General features: G+C 45.6%; 1 protein-coding gene across 3 annotated transcripts in view; it reads left to right on the top strand.

Annotated features, from left to right (window-relative positions):
* The window catches only part of nfatc3a (nuclear factor of activated T cells 3a), an 81,125-nt gene that overhangs the window by 27,239 nt on the left and 38,258 nt on the right, over positions 1–15,628 (top strand). For all 3 annotated transcript variants that reach the window (XM_021607747.2, XM_021607746.2, XM_021607748.2), the window contains exon 3: positions 7,687–7,849. In XM_021607747.2, coding sequence (XP_021463422.2) covers positions 7,687–7,849 — 163 coding nt within the window. The remainder of the gene's footprint in view (positions 1–7,686; positions 7,850–15,628) is intronic.

Genomic DNA, 15,628 nt, shown 5'->3' with positions numbered 1-15,628 from the left:
GCAGCATACCCTAGAAAGGTTACGCTAATCCAGGCTAATCCAGGCTCCGACCTCTGCTCCAACCCGCTCCCTCCGCTTGCCAAACGCTGTCACGTTTCTTCAAAATCAAACCCAGAAGCAGACCAGGACAAGGAGAGTAAGAAGAAGGTGAGTATTTATTTACAAGTGAATGTGAATGGGTAGATATATCCAGGTGGCGTAGCGGGTAGCGGTGTTGAGTTGATGGGAGTAAATAGGTGGATCCAATGGGGAAGCGGAATCCTCGGACGACCAGGCGGGAATGGGGTTAAATGATCCGGGTGAGTAACTGAAGACAGAACAAACAGAGGTAAGTTCAAGGCAAGCAATACGTAACAACCAACAAAACAAATTCTATCCAACTTGAGGCTGATACTCTGGCACAACATACTGTTCATGGCTAACGATCCGGCAGGGAATGGATGTCAGGTCCGGGCTTATGAAGAGGAGAGATGATGATCAGGACCAGGTGTGCAGACAGCTGATGGAATACAGGTGCGGGTAATCAGAAACCCCAACTGGCTACATTGCCCGGCAACCAGACAGGGTGCGTTCCAGGACGCCGGAACAAACTCTCCAGGACAGAACATAGGCAAAAAACAGACTCAGGAAACGGGATTCGTGACAGTACCCCCCCTCCGACGAACGCCACCGGGCGGACTACCCGGAGCGCCAGGGTGGAGGCGGTAAAAGTCACGAAGCAGGTCATCGTCAAGGATCTGACGCCGAGGAATCCAACTCCTCTCCTCAGGACCATATCCTTCCCAATCCACTAAATACTGGAACCCTCGACCCCACCGTCTGGAGTCCATGATGCGGCGCACCGTGTAGACAGGACCACCTCCGATCATCCGAGGAGGAGGGGGTAACAGAGGACTGAGGTAGAAACCCTGATGGAGTCTGCAAAAGACCTGAGACTGGGACGGAGATTTGTCTACCAACAAGACAATGATCCAAAACATAAAGCAAAATCTACAATGGAATGGTTCAAAAATAAACATATCCAGGTGTTAGAATGGCCAAGTCAAAGTCCAGACCTGAATCCAATCGAGAATCTGTGGAAAGAACTGAAAACTGCTGTTCACAAATGCTCTCCATCCAACCTCACTGAACTTGAGCTGTTCTGCAAGGAGGAATGGGAAAAAATGTCAGTCTCTCGATGTGAAAAACTGATAGACATACCCCAAGCGACTTACAGCTGTAATCGCAGCAAAAGGTGGCGCTACAAAGTATTAACTTAAGGGGGCTGAATAATTTTGCACGCCCAATTTTTCAGTTTTTGATTTGTTAAAAAAGTTTGAAATATCCAATAAATGTCGTTCCACTTCATGATTGTGTCCCACTTGTTGTTGATTCTTCACAAAAAAATACAGTTTTATATCTTTATGTTTGAAGCCTGAAATGTGGCAAAAGGTCGCAAAGTTCAAGGGGGCTGAATACTTTCGCAAGGCACTGTACCTTACCCGTCACCCAATCAAACGAGGGATTGTGTTCCTTCAGCCAGGGGTAACCAAGATCCAAAGGAACATGGGGCGAGGACAGAATGAAGAAGGAGATAAACTCTGAATGATTCCCCGACAACAACATCTTAACCGGTTCAGTCCTCATAGTGATCCGTGCCAGACTACTGCCGTTCAGAGTGGTTGCTTCAATGGCTTCCGGCAATTGCTCCTTGGAAAGCCCCAGCTGTTCCACCAAGTCGGCATCAATAAAGCTGCCATCGGCACCTGAATCGATAAAAGCGTTCATCTCTAAGCTCTGATTCTTATTCATAAGGGTCGCAGGAAAACGGGGTCTGACAGGATTCTTGAGAGGTTGAATCTGGCTCGCTAAAATTCCTCCCAAAACTAGCGAGCCGGGCAGTTTAACGAGCGCTGTGGACAAGCGGAGATGTAATGTCCTGAGCTACCACAGTAGAGACAGCTGTTGGTCTCACGTCTACGTTGGCGCTCCTCCTTAGTTAGCCCGTGTCGCCCCACTTGCATTGGTTCAGGATCTGGTGGCAAGACCCCTCCACTAATCTCGTGTGGGGAATAACGATCAATACGTTCTGGTTCACTTCCTGAACCGAATGGTAACCGAGTTGCTGATTGATTGGATGGGCCCCACTGCTTCTCCCTCCTTCTCTCTCGGACTCTATTATCTACCCGAATAGATAAAGTGACCAAGCTGTCTAGGTCACTAGGCTCTGGATAGGATATCAGCTCTTCCTTGAGTTGCTCCGACAACCCCTGGTAAAAAGCCGCTTGTAGTGACTCCTCATTCCAACCACTCTCCACAGACAATGTCCTGAACTCGATCATAAAGTCTGCCACACTGCGAGCTCCTTGGCGAAGAGTGAACAAACGTTTAGCTGCGTCCTTACCTCGGACTGGATGGTCAAAAAGCCTTCTCATCTCTCCCGTGAATTGCTGGTATGAAGCCATGCAGGTCCCCTGTCGTTCCCAAACGGCTGAAGCCCATTCCAGAGCTCTTCCACGCAGCAGTTCAATAACAAAGGCTATCCTAGCCTTGTCAGTGGCGTAAGAATGGGGCTGCAGATCAAACACTAACCCACACTGCATAAGAAACGAACGGCATCTTCCCAAATCCCCTTCATATTTATCAGGCGTCGGTACCTTGGGTTCACGGAAGGAAACCGCATCAGACACGGCAGGTGAGATGGGTGAAACAGGTGGTGAATGAATCGCCAGCAAACTGAGCTGATCCTGGATTTGTGTCAAGCTAGCAGATAAGTTCTGGATTGCAACCGCTATCTCCTGTAGCGCCGTCTTGTGTTGTCCCAATGTCTTCCCCTGCTGGGTAATGGCATGGCAAACGGAATCCAGGTCCGCTGGGTTCATTCTTGGCCGGATCGTTCTGTCACGTTTCTTCAAAATCGAACCCAGAAGCAGACCAGGACAAGGAGAGTAAGAAGAAGGTGAGTATTTATTTACAAGTGAATGTGAATGGGTAGATATATCCAGGTGGCGTAGCGGGTAGCGGTGTTGAGTTGATGGGAGTAAATAGGTGGATCCAATGGGGAAGCGGAATCCTCCGACGACCAGGCGGGAATGGGGTAAATGATCCGGGTGAGTAACTGAAGACAGAACAAACGGAGGTAAGTTCAAGGCAAGCAATACGTAACAAACAACAAAACAAGTTCTATCCAACTTGAGGCTGATACTCTGGCACAACATACTGTTCATGGCTAACGATCCGGCAGGGAATGGATGTCAGGTCCGGGCTTATGAAGAGGAGAGATGATGATCAGGACCAGGTGTGCAGATAGCTGATGGAATACAGGTGCGGGTAATCAGAAACCCCAACTGGCTACATTGCCCGGCAACCAGACAGGGTGCGTTCCAGGACGCCGGAACAAACTCTCCAGGACAGAACATAGGCAAAAAACAGACTCAGGAAACGGGATTCGTGACAGGTTTCCTAGCTACCAACCCCCTCTTGTGTTACTGTGGCTGCTGGCCAGGGAAAACATACACTTCTGGTGTTATGTTGGTGGCATTGGAGGGTACGAGACAAGCCACTGTTACACCCACCTTTGTTTTGAGGCCTTAAACCTTTAGAGACGGTTTCCCAGACCTAGATTAAGATTACTTCTGGACTACAAAGCATGCTCATTGGAGAATTCTTATTCAAATGGCTTCGAAGTCCAGAAATAGACTTGATTTGGGTCTGAGAAGCCTACATTTTTATTTAGAATAGTTGTGACTCGTGCAGTACATCTTTATAGCATGCAATGTGATCATATTCATGGGGGCTTTCCTCTGCCATGTGCTGTGGGGGAATCTAGGCTACCAGGACAGGCTGTCCTATAGCCTACTTTGATTCAAAATCGCATGGGAACAGATGCCAGTGGTAGAATACCCCTCATTGACCACAATGTTAGAGACACGTGCTTCTATCTTTCTTCAAATGTCATTCTTTCCTCTGGACAACAGTTTATTCAGTGAACCGGCTACAAAGAAAGCCAGCCACCACATTTCTCCCGTTTAACCTGACTGATGGTGTTCAGAGTCAGCAAGCTGCCCAACTTCCGATAGAGCCATGGAGTATAGGGAAAAACTGACTGACTCATGTTTTGCTACTCTGTTGAGTTCTTTTTGAGTTCCCTGGCCTTTAGTAAGTTAACATTCATTTTATTTGGTGTCTGTGGTCTGCATGCTGAGTGGAGGGCATTTCTGTGTGGCATGTTTGTCTGACATAGCATGGCCTGTTGAAAGCACAACTTTAGTTTTGCCATGACCTGCCGGGGCACATAAAGAAACAATAGACCATGGTTAGTGACTTTCTTTGACTAGCGTCAAAGAAAGCTAGCCTTCGTGGTTAGGATAGTTACTGTAGAGAGAGGCATAATGTGGTGTAAATGTCTGCCTGTTAGGACAGCTTACAGTGGTGTGTATCATTCCTCTTACTCATAGACCATGGACGCACACACACCTACACACGTTTAATTTCTCCCCATTTGTACTGCAAAGTGCTGTGTTAGAGCAAATTGTGTTATCATGCTCAGTGTAGCCAAGTCCTTATAACTGGCTCAGTGTAGCCAAGTCCTTATAACTGGCTCAATGTAGCCAAGTCTTTATAACTGGCTCAGTGTAGCCAAGTCTTTATAACTGGCTCAATGTAGCCAAGTCTTTATAACTGGCTCAATGTAGCCAAGTCTTTATAACTGGCTCAGTGTAGCCAAGTCTTTATAACTGGCTCAATGTAGCCAAGTCTTTATAACTGGCTCAATGTAGCCAAGTCTTTATAACTGGCTCAATGTAGCCAAGTCTTTATAACTGGCTCAATGTAGCCAAGTCTTTATAACTGGCCCAATGTAGCCAAGTCTTTATAACTGGCTCAGTGTAGCCAAGTCTTTATAACTGACTCAATGTAGCCAAGTCCTTATAACTGACTCAATGTAGCCAAGTCCTTATAACTGGCTCAATGTAGCCAAGTCTTTATAACTGGCTCAATGTAGCCAAGTCCTTATTACTGGCTCAGTGTAGCCAAGTCCTTATAACTGGCTCAGTGTAGCCAAGTCTTCATAACTGGCTCAGTGTAGCCAAGTCTTTATAACTGGCTCAGTGTAGCCAAGTCTTTATAACCGGCTCAGTGTAGCCAAGTCCTTATAACTGGCTCAGTGTAGCCAAGTCTTTATAACTGGCTCAGTGTAGCCAAGTCCTTATAACTGGCTCAGTGTAGCCAAGTCCTTATAACTGGCTCAGTGTAGCCAAGTCCTTATAACTGGCTCAATGTAGCCAAGTCTTTATAACTGGCTCAGTGTAGCCAAGTCTTTATAACTGGCTCAGTGTAGCCAAGTCTTTATAACTGGCTCAATGTAGCCAAGTCTTTATAACTGGCTCAATGTAGCCAAGTCTTTATAACTGGCTCAATGTAGCCAAGTCTTTATAACTGGCTCAATGTAGCCAGGTCCTTATAACTGGCTCAGTGTAGCCAAGTCTTTATAACTGGCTCAAAGTTGCCAAGTCTTTATAACTGGCTCAGTGTAGCCAAGTCTTTATAACTGGCTCAATGTAGCCAGGTCCTTATAACTGGCTCAATGTAGCCAAGTCTTTATAACTGGCTCAGTGTAGCCAAGTCTTTATAACTGGCTCAGTGTAGCCAAGTCTTTATAACTGGCTCAATGTAGCCAAGTCTTTATAACTGGCTCAATGTAGCCAAGTCTTTATAACTGGCTCAATGTAGCCAAGTCTTTATAACTGGCTCAATGTAGCCAGGTCCTTATAACTGGCTCAGTGTAGCCAAGTCTTTATAACTGGCTCAAAGTTGCCAAGTCTTTATAACTGGCTCAATGTAGCCAAGTCTTTATAACTAGCTCAATGTAGCCAAGTCTTTATAACTGGCTCAATGTAGCCAAGTCTTTATAACTGGCTCAATGTAGCCAAGTCTTTATAACTGACTCAATGTAGCCAAGTCCTTATAACTGACTCAATGTAGCCAAGTCCTTATAACTGGCTCAATGTAGCCAAGTCTTTATAACTGGCTCAATGTAGCCAAGTCCTTATAACTGGCTCAGTGTAGCCAAGTCTTCATAACTGGCTCAGTGTAGCCAAGTCCTTATAACTGGCTCAGTGTAGCCAAGTCTTTATAACCGGCTCAGTGTAGCCAAGTCCTTATAACTGGCTCAGTGTAGCCAAGTCTTTATAACTGGCTCAGTGTAGCCAAGTCTTTATAACTGGCTCAGTGTAGCCAAGTCCTTATAACTGGCTCAGTGTAGCCAAGTCCTTATAACTGGCTCAGTGTTGCCAAGTCCTTATAACTCGCTCAATGTAGCCAAGTCTTTATAACTGGCTCAGTGTAGCCAAGTCTTTATAACTGGCTCAGTGTAGCCCAGTCTTTATAACTGGCTCAATGTAGCCAAGTCCTTATAACTGGCTCAATGTAGCCAAGTCTTTATTACTGGCTCAGTGTAGCCAAGTCTTTATAACTGACTCAGTGTAGCCAAGTCTTTATAACTGGCTCAGTCTTTTTTATGAAGATTCAGTGTGTAGGCTAGTAGATGATGAATTACTAACATCCTAAATAGTTTTGACAATAATTTACCTAAATAGGTTTTTAGAACATTATTTCTCTGTAGGTTCTAGATCAATAGAGCCATAGACCAGCCAAGCTACCCAGAGACCCACTGAGAGAGACAGTTTGTCTGTGTGGATGGGCACAGATGGAGTGTTTATTTTTGAGTGCAGCTGTTCAAATATGATTGTGCCCTACATAGATAAAACCATACAGAGGGGGAAAAAAACATCAGCCTGCAGCCTCTCCTGTGACAAATCCTCATCCATACTACAGTGCTGAACAACACAACCATACATCTATATACCGTTTATAGTGTAAAACCCCTTCATGATTCACTGCTAGTTACAGTCCCTGCATGACCTATTACAAGTGTGATTATTCCAGTATGGTTAGCCTAATGTTGGTGGTAATTCCTATGATTCACTGTCTGACTGATGGGGTTGAACACACAGCCTACAGCCCCATTTAGACACTGTACTCTGTGTGTCACTCAGACCTAGTCTAGGCCTAGTGTGATCCTCCACAATGTTTCCAGAGGTCATGATTCAGCACAACCTGTTGTGCTCTCACTTCTTTATATAACCATATATAATGTGTCATTGCATTGGTTCTTCTATGTACTTATTCTCTTTGATTAAGGGCAGTCAAACCTACTATTCCAAACCTATTCCAGTAGCATATTTATGTTAAAAGCACAACCTCTTTTCCCTGACCAAATACAGTTGCGATAGTTGAGTGGTTCTCTGTACTAAAATTGACTCATCTTACAAGTAAATGCTCTTAGTTCTCAGAGTAGGACATGTGGGTGTGCTGGCCTGGCAGTAGTTTGTAAACATAACTACTGTACTGTGCTGCCAAGGCAGGTTTGAATGAATCCAGCCGGCTTAACTAGCTCTAACCTGCCCCTGCTAGCTAATATGTTAGACCTAAATCTCTGATTATAGAGCCTTTTTGTTATCCATAGGATGATTATGTAGTCACAGCGGCTCACAGGTAATGTCTTCCCAAAAGACAAGAAATGCTAGGTGATATAGGCTATATCTATTTGTTATCCATAGATCACCTAGGTAATGCCTAGGTGATCTGTATCTTGTTGTTATCCAAACCATCAGTACCCTTATTGTCTATGTTTCGGTCTGTCCCCAGGACCTCTTCCCTACCCCCCCTGGACTGGCCCCTGCCCCACCTGTTTGGCCAGTACGAGCTGAAGGTTGAGGTGCACCCCAAGGCCCACCACCGAGCACACTACGAGACGGAGGGAAGCAGAGGGGCGATCAAAGCTGCATCAGGTGGTCATCCTGTTGTCAAGGTAAGACCATATAGCTTATTGTAGGCTGAAAGGCCCCTGGCATCAACATTGTTAAAGCGGGTGGACCTTCCTCACTAATTCACTGGCCTAGTACATAGTCAGTGAATAACCCATAGAAATCACAATAACCAAAACATTCAGTTATTACCAGCTGGTGTAACCAACCTTACCTAATAACTGGAAAAACACAGGACAAATGGCTCTTTAGGTCATAGTATACAGTAGGTCATGGCCATTTTGTTGTGCCCGTCTGTTAGCATGATGCCTGACTGCCCTGCAGTGTGTTACATAAGGTAAGCCTAGAGGCGAAAGAAACGCACACCTATTTAGGCGAGGTGCTGGCTAGTGGAGTAGAACACATGAAAAATGAAAGGAGAGCCGCACAGTCCAGGAGCTCAGATGCAATAATGTAATAACCTAATATCCAACGTTTAGACAGACAAGCTGTCTTCATCAGGGTATAATGACAAACACTGCGGAGTGACTAGTTTATATAGTGTCAAAGGACACACAGGTGTCTGTAATCATGGCTGGGTGTGGCCTGATATCATTGGTTAATTCTGATATATTAAAATAGCATACAAAAAACATAAATGGATAGCATACGATCATAGATGCAATTTGGCTACATAAGCTTACAAACATTTACAATGAACAGCAAAATCACAATAATCACAAGAATGGCTTCAGATCAAAGTCTACGTTGAGACCGAAGGGAGCAAGGGTCTTTAAATTAAAGATCCATGCAGCCTCTCATTTTAACAATAAATTGTCGAGGTCACCCCCTCTCCTAGGGAGGGTGACATTTTCGATGCCAATATAACGTAAGAACGAAATCGAGTGGTTTGTTTCCAAAAAGTGGGGCCGCAAGTGGGTAAGTCGAGTTTTTGCACTTAATCGTGCTACGATACTCCGAGATTCGTACTTTTAATTTGCGCTTTGTTTTACCCACATAATTTTAGGATACGCGATAACACTTTTGATTTCATAAGGTAAACCTTTCTGAATCTAACCTATACCACCAGGGAAACTATCACCTTAGTCATGTAACCATGATGTCAGTGTAGCAACCTGGACGCTGGAAGTAGAACTGAAGAAACTCTCTGATGTAAACTACAAGAGGCAGTGCAGCTCAGTTCAGTTCTGGAGGTGACCTGCATCTATACTGACAGTGACATTCTGGAAAAGGGCTCCCGAGTGGTGCAGTGGTCTAAGACACTGCATCTCAATGCAAGTACCTGGTTCGAATCCAGGCTGCATCACATACGGCCGTGATTGGGAGTCCCATAGGGCGGCGCACAATTGGCCCAGCGCTGCCTGGGTTTGGCTGGGGTAGGCCGTCATTGTACATCAGAATTTGTTCTTAACTGACTAGTTAAATAAAGGTTACATTTACCCCCCCCCAAAAAATCATTTTGATTGATATCATGCCTTGTAGAATCAAGACTGTCACAACATGCAGTACCTCAACTGTCAATTTATACAGCCGTGCTAGTGAATTAAAGTATTATGTGTAAGTATTACCAAACAATAACCGCCCCACCCCTCACTCTGTACAGGTAGAAAGGGTGAGCTGCTGCAGCAGGCACGCCAAGCAGGGCAGGGTACATCATCGCAGTCACCGTACCCGAAGCCCAATTAGTTTGTCTGTCATGTGATACCCCAGAGACTGCGGCAGAGTGAGCCTCAGCCTTACTACTGTACCAGACCTGGGTTCAAATAGTATTTGAAATATTTCTGTTACTTAACTTGTGCTTGATTGAGCTTGACTAGAGCAGTGAATCCAATAATAATATATGCTATTTAGCAGACGGTTTTATCCAAAGTGACTTAGTCATGCATGCATACATGGTCCCGTGATTTGAACCCACTACCCTGACATTACAAGTGCCATGCTCTACCAACTGAGCTACAAAGGACAAGTTCCAAACCCTGTCCAACTACAACTCCACTCCAGGCAGACTGAAGAAAAGGCTCCCAAGTATTTTGAAGGTTTTGAATACTATTTGATCTGAGGTCTGTTACAGTACCTTTGTAACGCCACATTCCTGACCCAGGGCTCCCGTTCTGTTATCCAGCTGACAACCAGAGCAGAGCCAGGCAGCGGGTGAATATTTTATGCTCAGGGGACAGGGATCCTTTGTGTGGTGACTGAAGCGGGGCGGACGGCATCATGGGCCATGACCAGGGGTGTGTAACCCAACAATGCCCCGGCTTGGACTGTGTGTTTGCATAACCCAACAATAACCCTGTTTATAAGAGCCAGGAGGTGGCTTGTCTTTCCAGTCCACTCCCTCAGGATCATCTTTTAGTTGGGGTTTTAATGGAACTATACACTGATACCCACAACAACCCCAATGTAATACTCTTCTAATTGAAGTGACCTTTAAGAATGTGGACCAGAAGAAGACCATAGTTTGGTGTCCAGAACCACTAATTTCTTTCATTTTTCACTGGGGTTGTCATCATTGGTTATTTTGATGCAAATGTTGTTGACCATTTGTTCCATACAGCATAGTTTCTTAAAAACTATGCCAACTCTCATCTCAGGGCGAGTTATACAGACTGGGTCCTGTTCCTCCATCAGTCAGAGCTAATGCTGAACCATTTCAACTGCAACCTCTCATTCTACCCCACCATGTGTGACGATGCATAATTTAGCTATCAGAATGTTGAACCCGTACGAGCATTGGCTGTTTGCCCTCATTCCTAGTCCAGAAGGGAGCTATTTGGCTATAAGATTATTAAATTCCTTTTTTTTGTAGTGTTGTACTGCTCCTCGCTTTGTCTGTCTGTGTGTGTGTGTGTGTGTGTGTGTGTGTGTGTGTGTGTGTGTGTGTGTGTGTGTGTGTGTGTGTGTGTGTGTGTGTGTGTGTGTGTGTGTGTGTGTGTGTGTGTGTGTGTGTGTGTGTGTGTGTGTGTGTGTGTGTTTGTTTGTTTGTTTGTTATGGGTCACCAGACCAGTGTAATACTAGGAACATGTGATGATGGATGATATAATCTCTGGTCAGGCAGGTCTAATGGTGTTGTCTTTGTTTACTAAACAGAACTTCCTCATTGTTTCTCTGTTTCCCCCTTTAACACTGTGGGACCAAGAGGCTGTCTTGTCATATTTGTTTTCATTACAACCTAAACACCTGCCTTACTGATTGATAAAGCCCAAGACACAATGTGATGCTAGAGTATTTACAAAAAGTCTCAGGTAAGAAGTGCTGATCTTGGACCAGGTCCCCACTGGTCCAGAAAATCATCCTGAATTCTTCATGTAAAAGACCAAACTGATCCTAGTCATACTCTGAGTGAATATGCAGTAGCCCTGGTGAATAAGGGTCAGTCACTAGGCTAACAACAGACTGACTAACAGGTGTAGGTCTGTAACTAAGCCTATAGTCCCTAGCCGTAGGAGGACATTGGTCCCTCAGTGTCTCCAGTGTGTCACTGCATCCTTCTGCTCTGATGGCACCAGTCTTCCTGTGGGGTCCACTGACTCAGGTGTTGGGACTCGTGATGTCATCAACTGACGCCATGACTGCCATCTGGCCGTGGTGTGGGCAGCTTCCTTTTGTGACTGTTATGTTTATTGTCTATATCAAGACACACACACACACATTATCTCACACGTACACACACACATACCCCCCAGATCAAGGAACTGCTATGTCAACAGAAAAACAAGAGCATGCCACTGTGAAGGGGTCCATGGTAGAGCCCTGCACAGGCAGGAAAATGAAGCCCGAGCCCTACCCATGCCCACGATGTTCAGGCTCTACCCTACCCATGCCCACGACATTCAGGCTCTACCCTATCCATGCCCACGACGTTCAGGCTCAACCCTACCCATGCCCACGACATTCAGGCTCTACCCTACCCATGCCCACGACATTCAGGCTCTACCCTACCCATGCCCACGACATCCAGGCTCGACCCTACCCATGCCCACGACATTCATGCTCTACCCTACCCATGCCCACGATGCTCATGCTCTACCCTACCCATGTCCACAACGTTCAGGCCCTACCCTACCCATGCCCACGACATTCAGGCTCTACCCAACCCATGCCCACGACATTCAGGCTCTACCCTACCCATGCCCATGATATTCAGGCTCTACCCTACCCATGCCCATGATATTCAGGCTCTACCCTACCCATGTCCACGACGTTCAGGTCCAGCTTGGGCTGCTCATGAGACGTGGTAGAGCTGTTAGCTAGCAACTTTTGGTCACTCTAAACTCCTACCAAAACCTACAGAATATTATTATTTTCAGTGAAATAATCTATCCTGTTGACTTGGACAATGTTCTGGTTTTATATTTTATAAGACGTTCTGACACCATGTTATGATGGTAAGATATGACTGTACAGAGACACTGCACAGCAGAGCAGGAGGGAGCCCGTCCCGTACCCTGGTTGATGAAAAAGCAGGCCTTAACCTGAAGTATAATGTTGGGGCCCTTCAGACTCGGGTCGGGTATCAGAGCTACTGTAAGTAGAAGTAGCGCAGGGGAGGGGCAGTGGTGTAGTGGACGGTAAAAACAGTTTTACTCACCTTTTGTGGAAAAATGCATTGAAAGTACAGGAAGCGTGACTTTTCTCACTGCGACCGGTGATCAGAGTTAACCCAACCAATTTTTTTTTACCACTACAGGAGCAGGACAGACGGTGGGCGTGCAGACATGGGCATGTAGGTGTGTGCCCCCTCAGCCAATCAGCCTACATTATTCATGCTACAGTATCTGCTTTATGCTAATTGTACCGGTCCTGTTCCTGAAGCACTTCCTGGCTTGTCTCCCTATCATCTATCTATTTGTCTAGACTCTCTGTGACCGAGCCCTGTTTATATGTCAGAAGTCAGCCAGTCATTGTCTGTTGTTTTCTCTTATCACAGTGGGCCACAGATGCAGTTATAATGGTAGAGGTTGTGTGCCTGAGGCAGGAAGCTGTTAAAATATCCTGGTCCTCCCACCACCTGAAAGGGAAGGGTGGACTTGTCTCTGTTTTCTGCTACTGTTAAGATTCATGCTTTTACTGCTGTATGTTGACTTGTTGCAAACCAAAGGAAAAGAAAGGATGCTTTAAAGCATGCCTCTCTATAGGACGTGTACTTCAATGATAATGCTGCTCACCTAGTTTGAGCAACAGGCATTTGTTTGCTTGGGGGGCCTCATCTTAAATTAGTGGTTTTTATTCCATCCCCCGTATTGTTTAGTAGATTTGAAAGGTCGCTAGCTACAGGGTCTCCTTCCCATAACCCCAAGGGTCACCAGGTTATCAGGCAGGGCAGCGTCATTTACATGAGAGGAACATGCAAGACTAACTGATCTTATCCACACTGTGATCAAACGGCCACCGAACTGTTCCCTTGGGCGTACATGCACATACATATCCTACTATAGGTTAACGAGTAGTATAAGGGAAAGTCATAAATGTAGTCTCCTCAGTCTGTGTCTCCCCCCCAAAATAAACCATAGAGTGCAACAGAAAGAAAGCCACAGGTCTGCATGTCATAACAGTCATCTTCTAACTAAAACCTACAGTAGCCAGACAAACAAAAGCAAAACAATGTGACACTGTTTACATGGCACTGTTTGGACAGAGGTGATTCATACCACTGTGTTCTGTGTGGAATGCTGCTTATTCCAGTGGATACCGCGCTAGGCTATGCTACGCTAAGCTGTTCTAATGTAAACATAGCCTGGGTTACGCTAGGCTAAGCTAGGGCTTCTTCTCCGAGGCTAGCCAAACTGCTGGGCAGGCAGACCATAATTGTCAGGCACACCTGTTGCTAGGGGATGGGTAAGTCCAAAGCCTCTGGCTTAGCAATCCATGTGCGTATTTAACCAGCCTAATTGTGCGCTTGCTGCTTCGACACAAAGAAAAGGAGATCCACAGTGTTACCCAGTTGGGCCATGGATACAGACACACACACACACACACAGGTGTAGAACTGAGCGTGAAATGCTTAGTTACAAGCCCTTAACTAACAATGCAGTTCATGAAGAATTAAGAAAATATTTACCAAATACACTAAAGTAAAAAATATGAAGTAACTCAATCAAATAACAATTACAAGGCTATATACAGGGAGTACTGGTACTGAGTCAGTGTGCGGGGGTACAGGTTAGAGGTAACTTGTACATGTAGGTAGGGGTAAAGTGATAAACAGCAAATAGCAGCAGTGTAAAATCAATGGGGGGAGTCAATGCAAATAATCTGGGTGGCCAGGCCACTTGATTAATTGTTCAGCAGTCTTGGCTTGGGGGTAGAAGCTGTTACGGAGCCTTTTGGTCCGAGACTTGGTGCTCCGGTACTGCTTGCCGTGCGGTAGCAGAGAGAACGGTCTATAACTTGTGTGACTGGTGTCTTTGACCATTTTTTGGGTCTTCCTCTAACACGCCTAGTATATAGGTCCTGGATGGCAGGAATGCTTCCCCCCTGTGATGTACTGGACCATACGCACTACCCTCTGTAACGCCTTATGGTCGGATGCCGAGCAGTTGCCATGCCGTGCGGTGAGGTCAGGATGCTCTCGATGGTGCAGCTGTAGAACTTTTTGAGGATCTAGGGACCCATGCCAATTTTTTTCAGTCTCCTGAGGGGCAAAAGGTGTTGTCGTGCCCTCTGCGACTGTCTTGCTGTGTTTGGACCATGATAGTTAGTTGGTGATGTGGACACCAAGGAACTTGAAACTCTCGACCCGCTCCACTACAGTTTACACTTACAGTATTGTTTATTATGTAAAAGGCTTCTGTAAACAAAAAGACTAAATATACAAAAATATATATTGCAGCCCTTGCATTTAGTCTTTAATGTTCAGTCTTTTTAATAACTCTAAATCTGTGGTGTCTGAAAATGGGATTTGAAAGACAAGATGGGCTGAGGCTGTCCAAGAGCGCATTACGTTTCCCTCTCTGGCCACACAGAATGATTTTGATATATCACCAATCCCCTCTCTGACTACCGGCGACTGTGGTTCTATTTCTATACAGCATAACCAGCAGCTTTTGTCACATATAAAGCATGTGGCTTGTTGCGTTGTCACTTTTCTACACCAGTCCCCCTCTGCTCCACTGTGTGTAGTCTCTATTCCTCTGTGTTGTCACTTTTCTACACCAGTCCCCCTCTGCTCCACTGTGTGTAGTCTCTATTCCTCTGTGTTGTCACTTTTCTACACCAGTCCTCCTCTGCTCCACTGTGTGTAATCTCTATTCCTCTGTGTTGTCACTTTTCTACACCAGTCCCCCTCTGCTCCACTGTGTGTAGTCTCTATTCCTCTGTGTTGTCACTTTTCTACACCAGTCCCCCTCTGCTCCACTGTGTGTAATCTCTATTCCTCTGTGTTGTCACTTTTCTACACCAGTCCTCCTCTGCTCCACTGTGTGTAATCTCTATTCCTCTGTGTTGTCACTTTTCTACACCAGTCCTCCTCTGCTCCACTGTGTGTAGTCTCTATTCCTCTGTGTTGTCACTTTTCTACACCAGTCCTCCTCTGCTCCACTGTGTGTAATCTCTATTCCTCTGTGTTGTCACTTTTCTACACCAGTCCCCCTCTGCTCCACTGTGTGTAATCTCTATTCCTCTGTGTTGTCACTTTTCTACACCAGTCCCCCTCTGCTCCACTGTGTGTAGTCTCTATTCCTCTGTGTTGTCACTTTTCTACACCAGTCCCCCTCTGCTCCACTGTGTGTAGTCTCTATTCCTCTGTGTTGTCACTTTTCTACACCAGTCCTCCTCTGCTCCACTGTGTGTAATCTCTATTCCTCTGTGTTGTCACTTTTCT

This window comes from Oncorhynchus mykiss, chromosome 6, assembly GCF_013265735.2.
Source record: "Oncorhynchus mykiss isolate Arlee chromosome 6, USDA_OmykA_1.1, whole genome shotgun sequence".
Taxonomy (NCBI): Eukaryota; Metazoa; Chordata; class Actinopteri; order Salmoniformes; family Salmonidae; genus Oncorhynchus; species Oncorhynchus mykiss.
This window is presented reverse-complemented; position numbering and strand designations above follow the sequence as displayed.